The 13,242-nt window shown below is 38.6% G+C and overlaps 1 protein-coding gene across 28 annotated transcripts in view; it reads left to right on the forward strand.

Moving 5' to 3' along the window:
* Positions 1 to 13,242, forward strand: part of dmd (dystrophin) — a 470,394-nt gene that overhangs the window by 324,298 nt on the left and 132,854 nt on the right. For 26 of the 28 annotated variants that reach the window (XM_039793561.1, XM_039793552.1, XM_039793539.1 and 23 more), the window contains 4 exons: positions 1,201 to 1,318; positions 5,515 to 5,726; positions 5,956 to 6,110; positions 6,801 to 6,990. In XM_039793561.1, the coding sequence (XP_039649495.1) occupies positions 1,201 to 1,318; positions 5,515 to 5,726; positions 5,956 to 6,110; positions 6,801 to 6,990 (675 nt within the window). Of the gene's footprint in view, positions 1 to 1,200; positions 1,319 to 5,514; positions 5,727 to 5,955; positions 6,111 to 6,800; positions 6,991 to 9,673; positions 9,733 to 13,242 lie in introns of those variants that run through there. The other 2 variants (XM_039793565.1, XM_039793568.1) reach the window with 1 other exon arrangement.

Genomic DNA, 13,242 nt, shown 5'->3' on the forward strand with positions numbered 1-13,242 from the left:
TTGGTTTATTAACCATGTTAGGCAGACTAGCCTATAAAACATTTTATTTCTCAAAACATGGCATTTCCTTTTGTCTACGATCCCATTGATGAAGAAGCTGCTTTACTTCACAGAGAGTTAAACATACGTCGGGAGATGATATTGAAGCCCCGACATTTAAATTTTCAGATAACTTCCTATTTGAGCGGTAGGTTTTTCTTCCCATTCGATCAGTTATGTAGCCTACAAAACCTTATCCGTCCTCATATCACTAACGTCGCCCATCTATGCTCTTACATCCCAGCAGATTATTTGTGTCGCATTATGTTTTTTTGCCATCAGCATTTGTCTTTACAGCATTGGTGATGTGGAGCATTTTAGTAAAGCCACTGTAGCAAAGCGGCGTCAGAAGAGTGTGACTCGATCGCAAACGTGTTTTAAACGTTTTTAAAAGGAGTTCCACAGTATTGCAGGTGAATGATGTAAACCCTTTGAAATAAAAGATTATGGATTATAATTCTGTTAATAATGGTGCCTCAGAATGGGATTAGTAGGACTAGGACTTTTTCGCCCGCAGGATTGCACCTAAATGAAATAGATTATAGGTTCAATAGCATTTCACCAGTAATGTTAGGCTATACTTATTCAAATTAAAATGATTAAAATTAAAATGCTATACACTATATTGGAATATACGCATTTACTCTAGCAGCAATTTTCTCCCACGCAAATTATCTCTCTTTTGCAGCAGCCGCTGTGTTGCTTTTTTTTTTTACTCGCTGTATGTGCGCATGAGTATTTCCGCCGACCCGTTTGTTTGTGGTTGTTACCATGGTGAATCGTAGAATCATGGCTCCATTCATGCTGCCTTTTTATTGTGGTGGTGCACGCGCGTAAACCTACTCTGAGTTGATTGAACTAACTCATATCAGCTGTTCTGGGGAGTTTCCCATATCAGGGTAAATCAACTCAGAGTTCAGGGTTAGACTCAGAGTTTGTTAAACCTTCTACCTGACATACCACCCTGCTCAACCGGTCGAGGCAGCCGGCCGCCCATGTAGACCCAGGTTCTGTCCAAGGTTTCTGCCTGTTAGAATGAAGTGTTTGCACACTAAGTGCAATTGCTCTTGGGGGAATTGTTGGATCTCAACAAAATTATTGTCAAGACCTTCTCTATCTGTAAATTGTCCTGAGATAACGTCTGTTATGATTTGTTTTTAGGTGTCTCTGCAGGAGCTGGACCAGCGTCGCCCCCTCCTTGAGAGACAAGTCACAGCAGCCCAGAACCTGAAGAACAAAACCAGCAACCAGGAGACCCGTAATGCTATCACTGAACGCAGTATGTCTCACACACACACACACACACACACACACACACACACACACACACACACACACACACACACACACACACACACACACACACACAGGCATCATCTCATTTGAAAAATTGTGTTTTCTCCTAAAACTAACATTTTCCAAATACTCTCAAATAAAGCAAATGTAAGCAATGAGAGAAATGTACAAATCCATCCTCAAGTCATTGGTAAAACAAGTTAAAATAAAAATAAGGGCTGGTTTGATCCTAAACTCATAAATCGTATTCACCTGTCAAAACATGCATGTGGAACACCAGTACCTTATCTACATATTATGTACATATGACACACCTTGGACACAGACGAAAAGGCGTTTGGGCATGTTTAGAAAGCAAAAGATTGAATAGCATCTTTGAATTTGAAAGATGCTGAATTTGGAAGATTGCTTAAAGAGAAGACACTTTTTGACATTATTATTCCGACAAGAGGAAGGCTATACACCGGTGATTCTCTTTACAGCCATCTGAAGGCAGCAGGTATCTGTTCCCCCTGCATCTCTAACTGGAGTAAGGATGTCAAATATAAAAATAAATAAATACAGTCCCATTTACTGTCTAGCCAATCACGCACGGCAGATCTGCTGGTTACATTTTGTGCAACCAACATCAGACTGTTGTAAAATAATGTCCCCCCCAATCTGTTGAAAACAGTTCACACAGCTCCACGAAAAATTGTGAATCACTTAAAACTTCTTGCTCCGCTTATAGCTCCCTCAGCCTACTGTCCGTTCCTGCCAGTCTTTCACCCGGTATCTCTATCTTAAACACTGGGTAACGTCTCCATCTTAAACACCAGGTAACAGTTGCATGCGTCATCTTTTTTTAAGGCTGGCCTCGAGCTCCATCTTTTTAATTATAATAGCCTACAGGTAGCCTATGTATGGCTTTGATGAGCAACATTATATGTGATCCGTGCCAAGTCCCAGGCAATAACTTTCTTCTGAGGAAAACTCTCTTCAGGATTCCCAAACTGGGGAGAGCCCCTCTGTGATTAAAGTGGGTGAAAGTGGTGAATGTGATGAGCCATGATTGCTACAGACTAAATCACCCAACTATAATAATGCTTTCTTTCTGATCCCAACCCATGCCCAAGTGTGCAATAGGAGCGCCAAGGAAGCCTGGCCACGAAATTACCAAAAGTGTGTTTGGTACACTACCGACGCACTGATGGCTGTGGCACCGGTTAATAGAGTTACCATACCACCTAAATATGTGTGGGCAAAAACTCTTGTTGTTGTCCCAGTGTCCGGAACTACAACGCAACAACAGATAGGGATATTGCTGGTTACATCTTTTTATATATTTTTTGTGTGAAAATACTTTGTAACAAAAAGGTAAAATATAGAGTATATAACTGGTAACATCTATGGGAAATTCAAATAGGATTTGTGGTACAGCAGGACACAATATGATAGATCTCTACTGTTTTTTCTTGTAAATTTACAACTTTTAGATATTAATGAAAATCTGTTACATTCAAGCCATTGCCAGATGAGTTGCTACAAAGCTAATTAAAACTATCAGCTTCATACAACTCTCTCTGTATTTCTCAGTATGGCTATGTTCAGAATATTGTGTCGTCCGGCAACTTTCGCGTGCAGAAACTCGAGTAAAGATAATTACCTCTTCTGAAGAGTCCATCATGTTTTTTTAATCCTCCGTGTCCTCCTTGGCTACTAGCAACTGCGTGGAGGAGGGGTGGGGGTGTTGCGCGAGGTAGGCTTGTATCATGTGGATGTGCCGTTCTTATTACTTAGAATTCCTCATGGTGGCGACAGAAACTACACACTATAGCGTTAATCTTAAAATTTGAAATTTTTAGATTAGTAGTAAATTCTTTTTTCCCTACAATAGCCCTGAAACGCCATCGTAATTTTGGCATTAAAAGTCAGGAAAAATGTATTTAAAGAGGGAAACTGAGGGAAAGAGAAAGTATAACTGCTTTTATTTTCTTGTCTTGGCTAATCTCTCTCTCTCATCCTGCATGCTTCTGATGCTGCAGATTTTAAACCTGCTTTCCTTAGACATTACATTACAGACACATTTTCCTCTGTCAAAGTTTGTATACATTTCTATTCTATCCTTCAACATGTTGTCCCGCTAAACAGAATAGGTCGGTAAATATACGGTAACACTTTATTTAAAGGGATGTGCATAAGGATGACACACCAGTGTCATTAAATTTCATTCGGCCAATTATGTCATTTTTTTATAGGGTTAATTGACCTGATGACACTTATTGAAAACAGTCATAAACATTCATAAAGACTCATTCATATTCATGGTGTCATGTCGTGGTTATGATGGTGTCATTTTAGTCGTATGCACACCCTTTCAAATAAATAAATTTGTCAACAAATACAATGTGCAGAGCCAAACTAACAATAAATACAGTATATGTACTAACAAGAAGTGTGAGTGTATCAAAGCCTGATATATCTTATTTCTTTATTATCTGTGTCATAGAGCTCCGTTGTTGTCCAAATATATTTTAAAAGAAATCAGTGATCCACACTGTTGCACTGGGTGACATGTTCCTTCACTACCATAAACACACATACTGTTTGGTCTTGTTGACCATATAACAAATATAGAATTAGACCAGTGGTTCTCAACCTTTTTGTGCCAGCTCTATCCATTATCCAGGTCCCTAACCCCATCAAATATTATGTAGGCTAATTGGCCTGGATATTAATGATTACCCTAATATAGGCCTATTATTGTCGCATATTGTTATTAAAAATAATCAATAAATCAAATCATTGAATGACAAACAACACATGTATTAGTTCCCAGGTATCAAAAAGCATGTGAATAGAAATATTTACAGTTTTTTTTTTTAAATGCAACATTTGAATTCAAATTAAATAACAGAGCAATCAGACTACTAGATATGTAACATTCAAACTATAATTAGGTATTATCAAAAGGCCTGTGCATGGTGTGAACCTAGCACCTTTATAAGATGACTAAATTTGAATGTCTTTGGTTGTGAAGTACCTTGGGTGTCATGAAAGGTTAAATAAAATGTATTATTATTATTATTATTATATTATTATTACAAACACTAACATAGCAATCAGAAACACTAGCATTTACATTCAAATCTATTTTCACAAATGTCAACGGAAACAGTTGCACTTAATGGGGTAAAAGCAGGATTACACACACACACAAAACACAAAAACACACACACACACACACACACCACAACCACACACACACACACACACACACACACACACACACAACAAGTATTTGTGATACAAAAAAATGATGGAAAAGTTACAACCTTAAAGTGTAGCCTATAGAGGGGAGTTGAATTTTGTTTGATGAGTTGGTAGGATGGATTGAGTTGAGTATTAAATAGCAAAAAATTAACTTTGGGAGGTGGAGTCTAACGAAACTTAATTGTTGGGTATTTGCAACACACACATATATTCTCGCCAGAAAAAAAAAATCTGTTTTGGAAACGGTCTATAAATACTACTGTGAAAAAAAACTGTTTGGGGGAAAAGAATACATATCACTGGCACTTTTTCTGCACTCACTGAAATATGGTTAACATACTCTTCTTGAAGCACGAGTCGCCAACAATGATCCATTTATTAGTGCTGCAGGAATGTTAGAAAAATTTTTAAGTAGTAATGTAACATGTATTTTATTTGAATTTTGGTTTAAACTAGCTTTCAAACAAACCCCCAGGGCACCTCAACTTCCAAAATATTCTCCAACCTCATCATCTTCTGAACGCTCTGGGCGGTACTCGCTGAGAAACACTGAATTAGACAGTCTTAACCTTTTAAAATAGGTATTTCATAAGTCCAAACATGGAGTTTTTCCGCAATGCCACTTTTCTACTTTTTACCTGCGTGTTTTACCAGGAAAAGAAGGTCCACAAATCCTTATTAATATCTCCCAAGTGTCCAATTATAATTTATGCCTTTGATATTTTGAGTGGGCTTTTTATATATTATAAGTCTCACCACTGGTAATACACACGTTGACATATTTTTGTGGTAGCAATTAAAAACGACATAGCAGCTAAGAGATGCATGCTACATAAAAATCAAACAAGAAAACAGCAAAGCAGTATCTTGAGCGTTATATTAAAACAGCAGAACAATGTTTGCTGTTCTTTCTTTTTGTCATTATAGTTGACAGGCTTCAGACTCACTGGGATGACTCTCAGACCAAACTCTCTGATAGGACAAAGCAGCTCCACAATATGCTGCAGGACTCTACTGATTGGCTGGATGCCAAGAAGAGAGTAGATCACCTCATCAAACGGGCCAGTGAGAGGTTGGAGTCCTGGCAGGAAATCACATACACGGTGGAAGCATTGAAGAAACAAAACGCCGAACTGAAGGTTGGGTTGGACCAAAAATTATGTTTTGTGTCTAAATTAGCATAATATGTACTTATAATTAAGATGCACACAACATTTTCCATCTAGCATGTGAGAAATATGATATTAGTCGTACTGGGGATGACTCAAAAGAAAATTTAAATGGTGAGAGTGAATCATCACATTTTAAAACAGTTTCAATTTCCTTCTTTTTTTTCTCCTTTCCTTCTTCACACTTATCTTTCCATAGCTCTTTGTGAAGGAGCTGGAGCAGTGGCAGGGTCAGGTAGATGAAACCAAGGTACTGGCTGACAAACTCCTAACACTGTATGCCAATGATGACACACACAAGGTCACCCAGGTCAACGACAACATGGTGGTGACCTGGACACACATCAACAGGCGGTAATGACACACACACTAAATGTATATAAACACCATTATACAACTTGTTTGAACACAAGACAGAAAGGCTAATTGTAGATGAAATTGTTATGGTGTGAGCCACTCACATTCCTGATGAAATAAGAAAGGAAGCCTTACTGTTGATCATTCTCTGTTGAAGCACAGGTTGCTTATTATATGGATGTTGGAATCTGTGTCAAAGTGAGTGGGCTCAGTTTAAATTGCCTTAATGATACTCATTGTTATGCAGATGATGTGGTTTTGTATATCTGTTGATGGAATTTTTTAGTTTTAAAAATGAGGTTTGATATAAAAAAGATCTTTAGGATTATAACTGTAAGCAACAATATTGAAAACCTTGTGAAGAAACTGGGATACAAATCCTGTTTCCCCCTTGAAGCTAGGAGAAGGCTGGTCTGAGAACTTTTTACAGATTTTCTTTTATGGCGATTTTTACATTAATGCGTCCAAGCATGGTGTCTCCACATGTTAGAATGAATGACTGTATGCCAATTGAGTCACTGGTGTATTTTTATTAATAAAGCCATTCTGGGCAAACAATCATATCTATGCACATTTATTTTCTTTCTTTTTCTGATCCAGCCACTTGGAATAATCTGCAAAAGGGATTTTAATTGATGACTGTAATATCTCTGGTGGAATCGTGTCGTGAAATGTGTGTCTCTCTAGTGTTTCGGACAGAGAGGCGGCTCTGGAGGCAGCTCTGAAGCTATTGCAGCAGTTCTACCTCGATCTGGAGAAGTTCCTCAACTGGCTGACAGAGGCTGAGACGACCTGCAACGTTTTAATAGATGCCACCAACAAGGATAAAATGCAGGAGCAGCCGGAGGCAGCCAGGAACCTGCTAGCACAGTGGAAGGTAGGACACACTGTAATATATTCCTGTTCCACAGGACTGGGTGCAGAGCTCCACCCACTGAGGAATTTTGAGGTCAAACTTTTTAAGATGTAACTGAATGACCTGGTTATATATTGTGTTATGATAAATGTACGACAAATGTTTTTTCTTCATGGTCGTATTCTGCCACCAACATTGTCGGGGGCAAAGGCACTATTGAAATTCTGTTTCTTCTTCTTGTTATTAGTTGTACTTTTGTATTCCAAAGGATTTTTATTTTTTATTATTTTATGTCTTTGGGCACATTTTGAGGTGCTTAGGCTACTCAAAAATGCATGAAAATTAGTACACGTCAGACTTGGTGAAAATTGCGATCTGTTATGGGTCTCTGCCTTGGCAGGGTGAAATTGGCTCGATAGTGCCCCTACCAGTTATAAAAGTTAAAGCTCCCTTCTTTAACTTTTTCATAGAGGCATGCAATTTGGGAGGTATATGTATCATATCGAGACATACAAAAAAGCTTGTAGGAGCCACCCCCTAAACCCAACAGGAGGTCCACTATATTGAAATAAATTTAAATATTTTGGATGATTTTGACAATTTTTAGGGGGTGTACTTTAACAAACTCCTCCTACAGATTTACAAAGCTAAATTGCGAAGCCTTTGCACTTGCGTCCAACGATGTGGGCGTGGCTATGTGTGAAATTACCATATAACACCACAAAACAGGTAGTTGTTTATAACTCAGGTGTACATTGTCCAATCTGCCCCAAATGTTGTTATGGTCCTGTTAACAGGCCTGAGAGCATGTACAAGTCAATAATGAGTTAAAGTCATAGCCCCACCTACTGGCAACAGGAAGTAAGCCCTGACGAAAATCATTTGATTTACCTGAAATTTATATGATGGTGTTTAAACATGCTATACAGCAACATGACATATAAATAGTGTGTTCTCTAGCACCACATAGTAGATACAGGAAGTGGTGCACAATTTGAAATATATTATTTCCAACACTATGGACTATTTGGAGGGAATTCATTTTAAATCTTGCATGGAGTGTTCGACGATCATGGAAATGCACGGCCACATCGACAGCACCACCGACATGCGCAGAGTGCAAGGGCCCGTTCATTGCTGCTTCCAGCTTTAATTGTCATTGAAGTCAAATGTTTCCAGGCTAAGACCTTCACAGACAGCTTGCTAGTTGAAGCATACATAATCAACACACTGAAATCAGTGCATGCAACAGCTGCATCGTAACACAGTGGCAATCTATTTCTTATTTGGAATTATTTAACTTTTGATGGAGGGAACTATGGGAATGATTTTCCAAAGGACAGCATACAATTTCTCCCTGCAACATGTATAGTTACACTGACTAGATAGCGCTATTTATGTCCATATCTTGTGTAGACCAATTTTACGAGAGATTCATTGGAAGTGTATAACAGTATTTGTTTACCACTCTTTTAAAGCTATTGCCATTCAAACTCATGCCCTATCCATGACAGCTTTTAGAACAGACAGTTTTTACTAGATGTTATGTAGATCTTTAACAAAGCAAGGGATCCATTTTTTGTGGCTGCAGGAATAATGATTCATTTGGAACAGAAGTAGAAGAATTTGGTAGATCAGCAGTGATATTGAACAGACAAAGAAAATGGCATCACCTACAAAAACTTAAACTTCACCAACAGAAATATGTCATATTCATGCCCACAGCAGTGATCAAGAAAATGAAAATGTTAATGATTGCAACATTTTATCATATGAGATCTATCAGACATCCAGTACATTTCCAGTTTGTGACCCAGGTCTTTAGAACTCTCTTCCTTGACTCTCTGCCCCAGCTGGTATGACAGGAATGCTGACATGGCAGCATAGAGAGATCTCATTGGCCAGTCGGTGCCTGGCAGACAAATGCAAAATCCCCCTACTGCATTGTGGGTGTTGAAGGGAAGGCTCTGTTCTGCGAGAGAACATATTTTCACCCTCCGCCCTCACCCTGCACCCACACACACTTTCTGGTGGCATGTGCATGATGCACCGCATACACACACACACACACACACACACACACACACACACACACACACACACACACACACACACACACACACAGACACACACACACAGTATGTACTGTAAAGGAAACACTCAAGCACACATGCAGCATTTTGGAAATTCATTTTCAGATATACACTAACTTTTCACACACACACACACACACACACACACACACACACACACACACACACACACACACACACACACACACACACACACACACACACACACACAGCTCTGTCAGTACAACAGCAGCACTGTATGCAGAGTTGAGATAGTCTTCTGTGTCCAATTATATTGGCGGACGGCAACGCAGCGTAGCATTCAGGCAGCGCACACACTCACTGGAAACAACACTGCACGCAGATAACGTTTAATTGGAAAATGAGCACACTCATCTTTTTATCATCCTTTAAAGTTCTATCTGCCACTCTCCTCCTTCACCCCCTCTGCTGTTCAAACTCACTCTGACTCACACCCTCCAACTCTATCTCCCTTTTATGGCTAACTAACTCTTCCTCCCTTCCTCTTTATCTCAAAATGTCTCTCTTTGTCACACACACATTTTAACAGAGGGCATTCTTATGAAGGCACATTGGGAGCTGATCTTGATCTTCTTCTTTTTGACGTCTAGTTTTGGGATTCCAAAGTAAAGTTTTGAGGATGCTGCGCAGGAAGGTCTACCATGTTCAGGTTGGGAAAGAAAATTAAGCACTGTTCTTTTGCAAATAGGCATTGTAATACTAAATTCAGGTATTTCATTTTTGGAAGAATGTGTCATCTTATTACAAAAACTTTTTGACTTATAAAATCACGCTAATTATTGAGTGTTAGTAAAAGTAACTTATAAATTGTAAGAATTTCAACGTTACTACACAAGATGTTGTTTGACATGTTTTGGGATTTTTGGTATAAATCCACTAGTTTTGTACACCAACAAAGGAACTTGTCACATTGTGAAAAAAGGTTTATATATAAACTAAAAGTCTAAAAGTAAGCTGATTCTGCTCCAACTGAAAAGCAAGTAGGGAAATGTTTTCAATACAGATAAAAAAAAAGGCATTAATGAAATTAAATGTGAAAACCATCAATATAAAATAAAGACATCTAAGTTTAAGTTCATATGAAGGTATACTGTAGGGCTGGGATTGATTCAAATGGATCAGGGAACATTTGGATCAAAGGAAAAACTTTCTAGAACTACATTTAATACATTAGCCCGTCTTATACTACACTCCACTTCCCCTGTCTTCAGTGCTTTCTGTTTGTTCTATTCTTGTCTGTGTCCTATTCTTTGTTGCAATGACCCATTTTCCCCCTCGGGTAGTATTATTAGGGTCCGAGCACCGACAACGTTGGTAGGCGAAGGCCCTATTGAAATTCAAGTGTTTCTTCTTTCTTTCCTTTCTTTTGATTATTATTATTCTATGCGATTGAGCGCAGTTTTGAGGTGCTTGGGCTCCTCAAAAACGTAAAAATTGCGATCTGATATGGATCTCAGACTTGGGCTTGGCAAATTGGCTCGATAGCACCCCCTATCAGTTTTCAAAGTTAAAGCCCCCTCCTTTAACTTTCACGTAGAGGTATGACATTTGGTAGGCATATGTATTTATGCACGTGTATAATGACAATAAAGGTTCTATCTATCCATCTATCTATCTATCTATCTATCTATCTATCTATCTATCTATCTATCTATAGTCTATCTATATTCTAAAGACCTTAGTGAAGCTAAATTGCTAAGCTTTTTACCAAACGCCAAACAGTTGGGGCGGGGCATGGTGTTGATTTTTCATGTCTTGCCATGAAAGTGGTTAGTAACTAGACCTACATTTTCCAATCTACTGCTCAGGCTGTATAAGGGTCCTGGCTTGAAATACCCACTTTAGAAAAAAAAGGTACAATTATCAGAGACACTGCAACACAGAGACAAGATGCAACGGACAGAGAGGGAATAATTATGATCAGTGTTCTTTTTAACTTCACATTGCCAAAACGGATAAACAATAACAGTAGTGATAATGTTCATTATGTATAAGAGTCTAAATCAAAACAAATATATACTGTATAATAAAGAACAAAATAGTAAAGTGAAGTGCAAATTTCTTTGGATGTCAGAATAAGTTTTTTTTTTTCATTTAGACATAAATAAGTTATAAAATAGAAGCTGTCAAAACAAACCAGTGACAGACTTTAAAGAAATAAAGGCAAGACAATTTTCCTCGTAGCTTCAAATATGTCAATATTGAGTTATAATCATAGCGCCTCCTACTGGCAACAGGAAGTTACAATCGTTACACTTTGATGTCCTCTACCTAATGGGTTTACCAGATCTACCTCAGACGTTTTAGAAAAAACTTTTTTTTTTTTTTTTTTTATTTTTTTTTTTTTTTTTTTTTTTTTTTTTTTTTTTTTTCTCCCTATTTTTTTTTTCTTTTTTTTCCCCCCGCCCGGAAAGAATCACATGGGTCTCAGGTTTGATTATGCAAAATTGGCTCAATAGCTGCCACTACAAAACTTACAAAGAAGTAGCCCCTGCCGTGGGTTTGACCTAGACATTTGAGATTTAGTATGCATATGTATCATGTCCATACTTACAAAAAAGCCTCTTGGAGCCATACTCTAAACCCAAAAGGACGTCAAGCTGCATTCAACTTAATGTGCAAATTATGGATGATTTTGACTAATTGCAGACTACTTTAACGAACTCCTCCTACAGATTTAACCCGATTGACTTCACAATTGGTCAGTATAAGAGAAAGACCTTGAGGAAGCTTAATTGCAAAGCTTTTCCTTTTTTATCATACGGTGTGGGCTAAGCAGGGCGGCAAATTTTGATGTTCCCTCGCCAAACAGGAACTAGTTTGAAACTAGACTGCACATTGTCCAATCTGCCCAGGCCTGCTCAGGCTTTATAAGGGTCCTGGCCTGAAGACATGTACATATCAATATTGAGTTATAAGCATAGCGCCCAGCCAAATTTTTGGCGATCCAATCGGCGAACAGAGGGAGTGGCTGAGAACGATGACGTTGAGGACGTGCGCAGATCCAGAGTGGCTCTGGGCACATCCAATAGTTTTAAACTTCAACAGAGTACCCGCCTTAACACTTGTCAATGGAGAGTGTGGCCAGATTCTCTGTACAAATGAAATGTACGAGAGTCTGGTAGGACCAGGCTAGTCCCCATTGCGGCACGTCAAACTTCAATGTTACATCATGAAAGAGAAAGTTGTTGTAACTCAAACATACATCGTCCGATCTGCCCCAAATCTTTCATACATGATGTTTGTCCAGGCCTGAAGTTATTCACATGGGTTTCAGGCTTGATTATGGTAAATTGGCTCAATAGCACCCCCTACACATTTTCAAATAAGTAGCCCCTGCAGTGTGTTTTATCTAGACATGAGATTTGGTATGTATCATGTCCAAACTTACAAAAAACCTCTCTTGGAGTCTTATCCTAAACCCAACTCAGCTATATTAAAATGAATGGGCAACATAGATGATTTTGACCATTTGCAGACTACTTTAATATACTTCTCGCACAGATTTAACCGTATCGACTTCAAAATTGGTCAGGATAATCTAAAGTCCTCGCCAGAGCTAAATTGCTAAACTTTTGCACTTGGATCCAATGGTGTGGGCGTGGTTAGGTGTCAAATTACCATATAATGCCACCAGGTAGTTGTTTTTAACTCGAGTGTACATTGTCCAATCCGCCCCAAATATTTTCTGCTTAAATAGAGAACAGGCCTAAGAGCATGTGCAAGTCAATATTGAGTTATACTCATAGCGCCACCTACTGGCAACAGGAAGTCAGCCAAACTCTTGCGTGCAGTGTCCGGTCATAGAAATATCAACTGGGAACGGCAAGAACCACGACGTGTGCACAGTGAGAGTTCATCGCTGCTTGCAGCTTTAATTCAATTTCATGTTATCTAATTAATTTTAAAACTACCAGCCTGTGTATTCAATTAAATTCATTAACAGAATGTGTTCCTCTTTAAGGACACGTTTTATGGCTTTAGTCAACTTTTAGCATATAAAGGAAAATAATGAAATGCACCATGATACAACAGGTTGCAAAGAGAAGTCATGAATGCTAGTAGGGTTAAAGTTCAAATTTGGGCCTCAAACAGACACTATGTGAGACGCTTAGAGGGGAAATGTCTCTTTGGGGTAACTGCTGACAACTTTTATACA

The sequence above is a fragment of the Perca fluviatilis genome, chromosome 24 (genome assembly GCF_010015445.1).
Source record: "Perca fluviatilis chromosome 24, GENO_Pfluv_1.0, whole genome shotgun sequence".
Lineage (NCBI taxonomy): Eukaryota > Metazoa > Chordata > Actinopteri > Perciformes > Percidae > Perca > Perca fluviatilis.